We start from the raw sequence: 11,559 nt of genomic DNA on the forward strand, positions 1-11,559 counted from the left end.
ATCAAAGAAGTACCACTGTAGGGCTGAACACGAAAGTCTGTGAGGTTTTTAGTGAAGATAAGAAGAGTTGGGATGAAATGAAGGTAAGATTTTGCTTTAACCAAGTTGATGCAGATACGATATTGACTACTCATATTACTCATAGTGGTACAAAAAACTAGGTTTCCCGGAGTCATTCAAGTAATGGTAAGTACACAGTGAAAACGGGTTATCAACAGTGGCATAAAAATCATATTGGTGATTTAGGGTTGCAGCAGTCTAAAGGATGGAGTAATATTTAGAATTTGGATATCCCTCGTAAAATCAAAATATTCATATGGAGGTTTTATCGTAACAATGTCCCGGTTAGAAATTTACTCAGGTATATAGGAGTGTAGGTGTCGATTGGATGCAATATGTGTGTGGGGGACATAGAACACTTGGCACACTTATTCTTTGACTGTAGATTTGTTCAAGAATGTTGGAAAATAGTGGATCTTGAGTACGACATGAGAGAGGTGGAATATGTAGTAGATTGGCTGCTAAACAAGTTGAGTAATGACACGGCTGAGAACTTGGGGAGAATAGCTGCAGATCTTTGGGGTTTGTGGTTTTCCAGGAACAAACGCATTTTTGAGAACAGACATATGTCTCCAAGAGTAACTATGAACTAGAGCATGACCCAAATAAGGGAGTGGCGTGATGCAAATAAAAAATGCAATGTAACTGGATCGAATCAAAGAGGTATTCTGCAACATCACGAACGAAGATGGGTTAAACCATAAATGGGTTCTCGAAAGATGAATGTTGATGCAGCTATCAAAGAAGGTCAGAACTCATTTTCAGTGGGACTGGTTCTCAGGGATGACAAGGGGCAGTATATTGCAGGAAAAACGAGGCATTTTTCAGGGTCAGTTCAAGTAGTAGAACCAGAAACTATTTCCATCCTTGAAGGTATGTTATGGCTTGAAGATCTTCCAACAGGTCCTATTATTATCGAATGCGATTCTCTCCTCAATGTCAATGCAATCAATAAAATTTGTTTGAACTTTCTCGAGCTTGGACACTTGGTGCAACATTGTAAAAATATAATCAATAGTAGAGAAGGAGTTTTGTTAGTTTTTGCTAGGAAGCATGCAAATAAGGTAGCCCATCTTTTGGCTAAATATCCTTGTGAGCTTAAAAGCTTTGTTATTAATTTATCTCCTCCATCTTGTTTGTTAGAGACTCTTTTATCAGATGCTTTGATGATTTAATGGAAGTCGCTTATTTTGTTAAAAAAAAGTTGAGAAAAAGTATGTCGTTACTAATATGCAATTTATCAGCTCATAAATTACAAATTCGACTGTTAATGAATGTGTTAAATTATTAAAGCATTTTCATAGTATCCTAGTTCAGTCTGTGGATCGGTCTGCTAATGTAGTTGCTCATACTTTGACACAGGTATCTCATTCTATGTCAAGCTTGCAAGAGTGGGAAGATATTCCAAGCTTCTTATCGGATGTAATTACCTTTGATTTAATATAATGCAAGTACGAATATTTTAAACAAAAAAATTAAATTCGACTTATAAGTTGAATCAACAAACACTTATTGATATAGGGAATTGATAAATAAGCTCCATTTTTTACTGTTTAAGCTCCAAATCTTATTTTGAGATACTAAATACCATAACTACCCTTAATCTTTAATATGTAACTTTTTTAAGTTTATTACAAAATTCTAGTGTTAAAATAATATACACTGCAAACTTTGCTACTAAAATTGATGATTAAAACATTGACAAGTATAGATTAAAAAGTTAAAAAAATCATAAATCATAAGATTAACTTCTCTTAGTGGCCAACTCTTGTTCTTATGCAATAGCATCCAATAATGTAAAATTTCTTTTTTAAAACAACTTATTTTTCTTAAGCAACATGTTGAATCAGGAGTGCAACTTCAAATAGCTGAATTCTACAAAGAGCATATAAATCATAATCAAGTCCAAAACAAAATACGACATCAGTAGCACAATATCAAATAGCTTAACAAAAAGAAGCCTGGTCTCTTAGAATCAACATAATCTATTTTAGTACTCTAGCTCAATTCAAATATAAAATCCCATCCCAGACCAAAACATAGCGACTCATTTACACAGAACTAAGAACAATCAACTATTCCAAGTTTTAAAAAGATAAGCAGGCGGCTCTACTTTCTTATGTGCTGATATGGATAAAAAACTAAGGTTATTATTCGCTGTATTTAATAAAAAGGAACGTGAGCTTCAAGGCTCGATTTGGCTGCTCTCGTGTTTTGTAGCTTAACTCTGCCTTTACGAGATGCCTACGTATCTCTGTGAATTAGAGAATCAAGCCAAAAAACGTAGTTCTTGTGTGTGGGGTGAGGCCCCTTATATAGATGTTGGGAGTCCTTGAATTGGACTTGGTATAGGAGACTCGGTGGGCAAGTCTCATAATTAGAATGGACTTTGGAGTCCTAGATAGTAGGAAACTGATTCCTTATCCTTTTAGGTCCCCTTGAGGCTAATCTGTAAGGATTTATATCCTTATCGGGACTCTTCTTAATAGTTGTTTTCCCCTTATTAATTAATTATGAAATTAATTAATAATCAGGGTTTTTGGGCCTTCTTTGTTTCATCAGGCCTGATCTGGTCCATCAGGCCTGATCAGCATGTTAACCTTTCTGGTCTGAATGTCATACATCTTCTTATTGGGCCCAGCAGCCCATACCTTGCAATATTTAATTATACAATCAGGATTTATTTATCCTTATCATTTGCCCCCCAACTTTTGGGAAATGTTGGTTAGGTTTCGCAAAAGTTAAGTCTGTTCATTCCCTTGCAGGGTTTCGTTTTTGCATAAAGTGTGGAGTGACCTACACGTTTACAACGATTGTTCCTTTTATTCAGGAATTGTCTTAATTCCCAGGAACTTTTCCCTTAATTCCTGGATTTTTCTCTAACTTTCTGGATTTTTCCCTTAATTTCTAGGTTTTATCCTTATTTTTCTGGATTTTTTACTAATTTTTTGGGATTTATCCTTAATTTCTGGATTTTCCCTGATTTTCTGGGATTTTTCAGATTTCCAGCCCTTTTTCGACCAGGATCCTAGTCGAAATTTCGACCAGGATCCTAGTCGAAGTAAGGGGCAGCCTTGCAAACCTGTTCGGACTAGGATCCACAACCTGGAATTCGACCAGGATCCTAGTCGAACTTTCGACCTGGATCTAGGTCGAATACATCCCCCCTTTTTTATTCCTGGACTTGAGTCTATCGACTAGGATTTTGACTAGAATTCTAGTCGATACTTCGACCTGGATCCTGCTCGAGAACTCTTTGATTCTGATGCTTCCTGGTCGAAGGATTTCGACTAGGATCCACGACCTGGTCGATTTCGACTAGGATCCACGACCTGGTTTTCGACCAGGATCCTAGTCGATCTTCGACCAGGGTTTTTTCTGTGTTTTTTAATCCCCATTTTTGAAAAATGCTTGATTCCTTTGACCTTGTTCCTGGTCGAGGTTTCGACCTTAATTCAGTCCTGAATTTCGACCTGGATTCTGGTCTTTTTTCCCGTTATTTTCGGGTGTCTGCTCGAAAAATTTCGTGCAGGATTCACGACCTGAATTTCGACCTGGATTCTGGTCTTTTTTTCCCGTTATTTTCGGGTGTCTGCTCGAATGATTTCGGGCAGGATTCACGACCTGGATTCTGGTCTTCCACTAGCCTTCTTCATTTGGCTTTAATTTAGGGTATTGTATTTTCCGAATCCTAATTGGATTTGGGCCTGATCTTCTTTATTGGGCCTTATTAAATTTTATTGAGCCTCTTTTATTGGGTTTTTCCAAATCTTATTGGGCTTTTCCAAATCTTACAGGGCCTCTTTTATTGGGCTTTTCCAAATCTTATTGGGCTTTTCCAAATCTTACTGGGCCTCTTTTATTGGGCTTTTCCAAATCTTACTGGGCTTAACATTGATCTGGGCTTAATATACCCTGTTTAGAATCCTCTAGAATTCCTAGGAATATTCTGGAATATTCTTTTTTCTGGGCTTTTTCCTATGGGCCTTTGTCCTTAATGGGCTTTCGTCCCTTCAACTTCCTTTTCCTATTATATAAAGGACTGAGGAGAGGTTACTACTCCTCACCTTCTCATTTCTAAGTTTTCTTCTTTCTCCTCCTGCTAAGATTCTCAGAGCAATAACAGCAAGTCGGAGCTCAAAGCCTTTTTTAGGAGCGCTTCTTCAGGTAAAATTCCTCCCTTTATTTTTCGTGTCTATTTTTCCATTGTGTGCCCTTTTAAGATAGCATGCCTACGTGCCCCCCTTTTTTCAGATGGCTGACAAAAAAATGACTTTCTTGGCCAAGATGAACGTGGCTAGAAAGTCCAATGAATTTCCTATTCGATCGAGGTACACTTCTTTGATCGACATGATCAACACTCGAGGGGACGAGTACCCGTCTGATGCGTATTTGGACGCGGACAATCATATTAGCGCTTTACGGGATCCCAAGGAGCTGGAAAAGTTGAGCAGCTGCTTCAAAATCAAGGAACCTTTTAAGCTTGTTCTTGCGGGTCCGGCCGACAGGGCTTGCCAGTGGAAAAAGGACGCACTATGCGTCTATAGGGATACTCTAAGGGCAGGTATCAGACTCCCTTTTCATCCATTCATTCCCTTGTTACTGGCTGATGTGGCATCAGCCCTTGCCAACTCCCCCTCAATTCTTGGAGGCTTATTCTGTGCTACCTGTCACAATGTGCCAAGCACAAGGTCCCTACTTCTGTTGCTGTTTTCAGAAAAAAATTCCAGTTCAAAAATAGCCCTGATAAAAGTCTGGGTTGGGTTTCTCTAAACCAGCGCCCCACTATTCCCCACATTGTGAATGGGAAGTCCATCCCTGACAACAACTTGGGGTGGAAAAAAGATTTTTTGTTCATCGTTTGGGAGGGTGGAGATTGGGGCACCCTATTTCGGTCGTCTTTTGGGCTGGCCGTCGATGGGAGCCCAAATGATATAACTTTGTCTGAGGAGGAGACTAGAGCTTTCAACCTCCTTACGCAAGATAATGGGACTTCCCATTCTTGGGACCTTATCCGGGAGACCGTCCTGATAGAACGCGGCCTCTCGCCCGTCCCTAAGAAAATTAAGTTCCCTTTCTTACCTCCTTTTTATTTCCGTCATTTTCTATTCCGCTGATTTTTCAACTTACTTCGCTTGTTGCAGTGGCTGAGAAGATTGAGGAGGCTACTATGCGTAAAGACCTGGAGACAACCAGGATGAAGAGGGCTGGAAAGGTCTTTAAAGACCCGCGTCTTGGTGACCGCTTCCCTGAGTTCCTTCTTCAAGTAATGGAACCGGGCGGGGAAGGCCCCAGCCAGGTTTTGCGCACCAAGCAGAGGCCAGGGGCCTATTTTCAACCTGCTTGGGGGATCCGGGGCAAGGATTCAATCGTTGGCAGCACGGCGCTGTCCAAGGAATGGTCCAAGCATTCCATCTCCCCGGTGGACTATCAAGACTTTGTCATTCAACAGGACTTAGAGGGGAATGAGCTTTTCGGAGCCCAGGCTTTAGCGACGGTACGTCCTATTGCCCTTTATACTTGCCTTTTCACGTTTCTTTTCTCATACTTTTGCTGCTTCTCTTGCAGGCCAACACCCATTTCCAAGGGGCGATTCACCAAGCTAAGGCTTGGAAGGTTGGCCTAGAGGATGCTAATAAGAAGTTGGAGGAGGCCAACCAGAGAATAGAGGCCCTTGAAGCTCAACTGGCCTCTTCCACTTCTGACCTGGAAATGGCCCGGGCTGAAAATGTTATTCTGAAAGCTCAGAAGGATAAAGCCTTTGACGGCTGAATGGACACCCAGGAGTTCAAAGACTTGATGGTGGAGCACGATGCCCTCCTACACCCAGTTAGCTATAAAGAAGGTTGGGATGCCGTTGTGGAGGCCGTCCAAGATGAATTTCAAGAAATCCTTGAGCAGTCCTCCTTTCCTTGCCCTGTGCGAGTTCCGGAGCTTGGGGGTGTTACTGACAAGCTGGTTGATTTGATCAAAGACGTCCCTTCAGGGAGCCCAGGCCTCAAGAGGAAAGAACTCGAGTCCAGCTCTGGGGAGGAGGATACTTCTTCCAAAGAAGATTCTGCGCCTGCTGTGAAGAAGGTCAGGGTGGAAGAGCCTCCAAGGGCTGCGCCTCAGAATCCAGTGTCTCCCGCATCATCCAAAGCATCCGAAGGCGGTTCTGATGGAACCTCTAAGGGGACTTCTGAGGGGACGACTGAGACGTCCGAGGAATCTTCGGATAGTGGTTCCGAAGAATCCGAGCCTTCCGAGGCCTAAGTTTTTTTTTATGTATTTCTTCTTTCTAGACAATATGTGAACTTTGTTTATGTCAGAACTTGTTACCCTTCGGGGTTATTACATATTCTGCTTTCCTTACTTGCCTCTTTCTACTTTATCTTTACAATACTTAATATGCATTTGAACTTTAAACATTCTTAGATTGAAATAATTTCAAACTCTTTAATATGAAGTCTGGTTTTCCAAAACCTTACATAGCATGGGTTCGACCCTAATCAATAATAACTAGACAATGTAAATTTTATTGGAATATAAAATCCTACGCAAGCAAAGCTTCAAGGTGCTTTTAAACCTACTTGTCACAATGACAAGTGAGAATCGTACTTCGACTATCTTACACGTGATAAACCTTCAGGTTATGTGCATGCCAGGTTCTCGGGACTTCAAAACCATCCGTAGTTTCCAGCTTGTAGGTTCCTCTACCCTGAACGCTCTTGACTCTGTACGGCCCTTCCCAATTTGGGGCAAGTTTTCCTTTCTGTCCTACACCAGAAGCTTTCACTTTCCTTAATACCAAATCTCCTTGCTTGAAGAATCTCTCTTTAACCCTTAGGTTGTAGTAAAATGAAGCTTTTTTCTGGTATTCCACTATCTTTGCATGTGCCTCATTTCGCACTTCATCAATTAGATCCAGGGCTAACCTCTGCCCTTCCTCATTTTCTTCTGTATTGAAAGCCCGAATCCTTGGAGAGGAATGTGATATCTCCACTGGAACTACTGCTTCTGCCCCATATGCCAACATGAAGGGCGTCGCTCCTGTCGTGACTCTGCAGGTAGTCCTATAGGCCCATAATATGGGAAGTATCTCATCCACCCAATTATTTCTTGACTTCTCTATCCTCTTTTTTAGTCCATCCAGGATTATTCGATTTGCTACTTCCGCTTGCCCATTGGCTTGTGGGTGAGCCACAGAGGTGAACCGTAACTCAATTTCATTTTCTTCACAATACTTCTTGAATTCCTCATTGTTGAATTGTGTTCCATTATCAGTGACGAGGATACGGGGAATTCCATATCGGCACATAATGTTTTCCCACAGAAATTGTGCGACCTACTTAGTTGTGATCTTGGCCAAGGGTTTGGCTTCGATCCACTTGGTGAAATAATCAATGGCTACAATCAGAAACTTCCTTTGTGTCGTGGCCATGGGAAAAGGCCCCAAAATATCCATTCCCCACATAGCAAAAGGAATGGGCGAGTTGATAGAGGTCAGCATCTCGGGGGGTTGTCTAACAACAGGTGCATGCTTCTGACAGCGGTCACATCTCTTCACATATTCTTTGGCATCAGCCATCATTTCTGGCCAATAAAAGCCTAAACGAGTTATCTTATGAGCCAAAGCCCTGCCCCCCAAGTGTTGTCCATAAACGCCTTCATGCACTTCTTCAAGGGCCAAGCGTGCATCATCGGGCCTGAGACACCTCAAGTAGGGAATCATGAAAGATCTTTTGTAAAGAATCCCATCTATCAAAGAGTACCTTAGTGCTCGAACAGTTAACTTTCGTGCCTCAGTTGCATCACTTGGTAACCAACCGGTTTGAATGTGAGCCTTGATAGGATCAATCCATGACGTCCCCAGGCCTATGGGAGCCACAAGCTTAACATCTATGCTTCGTGTCTTCAAAACACGGAAGTACACACTTCCTGAACTTTCTTCAATCTCAGATGAAGCAAACTTTGATAGCGCATCTGCCTTAGCATTTTCTTCCCTTGGAATGTGTTCAACATGGCATTCATTAAACTGGGTCATTACGGCCCTTACTAGGCGGACATACTTAGCCATCATATCATCCCTTGCCTCAAATTCTCCCTTTACCTGGGATATGATCAGCTTCGAGTCTCCACGGACCTTTAAGTTTTTGACTCTAAGTATCCCAGCTAGACCAAGGCCAGTTATCAGGGCTTTATACTCTGCCTCATTGTTTGTGGTTGGGAAGTCTAGCTTCATAGCATACTCAATTAAGAACCCATCAGGGCTTTGCAAAACCAACCATGCTCCACTGGAATTTGTTTTTGATGCTCCATCAAAATAGAGAACCCAATATTCTTTCTCCTTATCATCCTTCTCTCTGTCCCCATTATCGACTCCCTTATCTTGAGGTATGGTATCTTCCTGCCCCCCGACTTCTTGGTTGGGTATGGTACATTCTACCACGAAGTCAGCTAGTGTCTGGGCTTTTATGGCCGTACGTGGCTTATACTTGAGATCGAACTCTCCCAACTCTATTGCCCACTTAATCAATCTTCCACTTGCCTTGGGACTGTGAATGACATTTCTCAGTGGCTGATTTGTTAGCACCTCAATCTGATGAGCCTGAAAGTAAGGACGCAGTTTCCTCGAAGCCATTACCAAGGCTAGAGCAAATTTCTCAATAGTTGAATAATTCAATTCAGCACCATGCAGAATTTTGCTAACATAATATACGGGTTTCTGGACTTTCAGCTCCTCCTTAACCAACACTGCGCTCAAGGCGCTCTATGAAACAGCCAAGTACAAGAATAAAACTTTATTCAAAGATGGCTTGGCCAACAATGGGGCCTGCACCATATATTTCTTCAATTCTTCGAAAGCCTTCTGATTTTCCTCACTCCATACAAAGTCCTTAATATTTTTTAGTAACTTAAAGAATGATAGGCACTTGTCTCCTGACTTGGAGATGAATCGTCCCAGCGCAGCAACCCTTCATGTGAGCTTCTGAACATCCTTGACAGTTTTTGGTGGTTCCATGTCCAGGATCGCCTTTATTTTATCGGGGTTAGCCTCAATTCCTCTCTTTGAGACCATCAATCCCAAGAATTTCCCAGATCCTACTCCGAAGGCACACTTCGTAGGATTCAACATCATCTTGTGGTACCTCAGGACCTCAAAAGCTTCCCTCAAATGAGTTATATGATCAGTCTTTACTAGACTCTTGACAAACATGTCATCAACATAGACTTCCATAGTCTTTCCAATAAAGTCCTTAAAAATTTTATTTACCAACCTTTGATAGGTGGCTCCTGCATTCTTAAGACCAAATGCCATAACAAGATAACAATAAACACCAAAGTCAGTGATGAATGATACCTTTGGAATGTCATCCTTATGCATTTTGATCTGGTTGTATCCGCTAAATCCATCCAGGAAACTCAGCATCTCATGCCCAGCAGTGGCATCAATCAAAGTATCAATCCTTGGCAATGGAAAACAGTCTTTAGAGCATGCATCATTTAGGTCAGTGAAGTCTATACACATCCTCCACTTCCCATTAGCCTTCTTCACCATTACAGGGTTTGTCAACCATTCCGGAAATTGAATCTCCTCAATGAAACCAGCCTCTAAGAGCTTTTCTACTTCCTGTTTTATAGCCTCTTGTCTTTCGGGGGCAAAATTTCTTTTCTTTTGTTTCACTGTCTTCCTGCTTGGATCCACATTTAACTTATGAGTAATCAGCCCCGGGTCTATGCCTGGCATATCAGCTGCTGACCAAGCAAACACATCACTATTTTCTTGTAAAAATTTCACCAACTTCCCTCTAAGGGGCTCCTCTAATGTGGCTCCAATAAAAGTCATCTTCTCAGGATTCTCGGGGTCTAAAGGAATTGAAACCAAGTCTTCTGCTGGCTTTCCTCTCTTCTCATCATTTTCTCGGACATCCATATCCTCAATGGGAAGAACCTGCCCCCCCGACTCCATCTGCTCTCAAAGAGGCCACATAACAGCTTCTAGCCATTTTTTGATCTCCTCTCTCTTCTCCAATCCCGTTTCGGGTGGGAAACTTCATGACTGAATGGTAGGAAGAGGGGACTGCCTTGAAGGCATGTATCCCTGTTCTCCCCATGATAGCATTATAAGTTGAACTAGCCTTTACCACCACGAAATCCAGCATCTGCGTTGCTTGCCTTGGTTCCGTACCTATGGTGGTTGGCAATTTGATTATCCCTTCCACAGGACATTCTACTCCAGCAAATCCATATATCGGCATGTCGGTTGGTGTCAACTGGGAGTCGTTATACCCCATTCTTAGAAAGGTGTTGTGGAGCAAGATATCCACAGAAGCACCATTATCCACAAGAACTCTCTTAATTGGGCTATTTCCTATTATCGGTGTTATGACCAGCGGGTCGTCATGAGGGAACTTCACACCCTCTAGGTCGGAATCATCAAAAGCCAATGTTACCTCTGTCCTGGCCCTCTTCGAGGCTTCTCCAACAATATGCATAACCTCCCTAGTATATGCCTTTCTGGAATTTTTGGACAATCCAGCAGCAGTTGGACCTCCAAAGATCGTGTTTATCACAGGTCCTCGAGGGCGTCGCGGTCCTCCAAAAATTGCATTTATAACCGGCCCTCTAGGTTGGGGATTTCGCCCCTGATCGTGTTGGTCCCTCCTACGATCTTCAAAGTTCTTCCTTCCATTATTATTTCCATCCCCTCCATCTCCAGTATACTTATTCAATCTTCCTTTTCGAATCAAAAACTCAATTTCGTCTTTCAACTGCCTACACTCATCGGTGTCATGGCCAACATCCTTGTGAAACCTGCAATACTTGCTCTTATCTAGCTTGGCGGGATTAGCCTTCAAGGGCTTAGGCCAGCGAATATCTCTATCTTTCTCAATCTCCATCAAAATCTGACTTCTAGGAGCATTCAGCTTACCATATTCAGTGAACTTTTGCCCAGGTCCTCCCTTCTTGGAGGTTGAATCAGGGTTTTGTTCGGTTCTAGGATATTTGTCCTTTGCAATATATTCTAAATCAGTTTTTCGCTTCTTGCCTCCAATGGGCTCATTACTTACTACGGTCTTCCTCATACTTTCTTCAACCTTGATATACTTCCCTGCCCTCTCTTGGAGCTGCAACATGCTTTCAGGGGGACGTTTGGCCAAGGACATCTTGAAAAACTCGTCCCCAGTTCCTTGTTGCAGTGCTATCATGGCTACCTTATCATCAAGGTCTTGGACTTTTAAAGCCTCCTTTGTGAAACGATTCAGGTAATCTCTCAAGGATTCCTTTGCTCCCTGCACAAGACTCATAAGAGATGCTGAACTTTTCTCATGGACTCTTCCACTGATGAATTGCATAATAAAAGCCTGACTTAATTCTATGAATGATCCAATAGAGTTTGGCGGCAAGCGACTATACCATCTTTGAGCCATACTCGACAGGGTTTGAGGGAAGGCCCGACACTTTATAGCATCATTCACAGGTTGCAGCAGCAGTGCATTAGAGAATGTTCTAACA

At 42.1% G+C, this 11,559-nt stretch overlaps 1 protein-coding gene across 1 annotated transcript; it reads left to right on the plus strand.

Annotated features, from left to right (window-relative positions):
* Positions 1–764: 764 nt before the first annotated feature.
* On the plus strand, positions 765–1,235 carry LOC141661162 (uncharacterized). Its single transcript, XM_074468144.1, has one exon. It carries the CDS (start codon positions 765–767, stop codon positions 1,233–1,235), a length of 471 nt encoding a protein of 156 aa, XP_074324245.1.
* The last annotated feature ends 10,324 nt before the right edge of the window (positions 1,236–11,559 follow it).

This window comes from Apium graveolens, chromosome 5 (assembly GCF_009905375.1).
Source record: "Apium graveolens cultivar Ventura chromosome 5, ASM990537v1, whole genome shotgun sequence".
Classification (NCBI taxonomy): Eukaryota; Viridiplantae; Streptophyta; class Magnoliopsida; order Apiales; family Apiaceae; genus Apium; species Apium graveolens.

Excerpts from the sequence above, each read along its gene's own strand:
- LOC141661162 (XM_074468144.1), top strand. The coding sequence starts at position 765 with ATGGGTTCTCGAAAGATGAATGTTGATGCAGCTATCAAAGAAGGTCAG.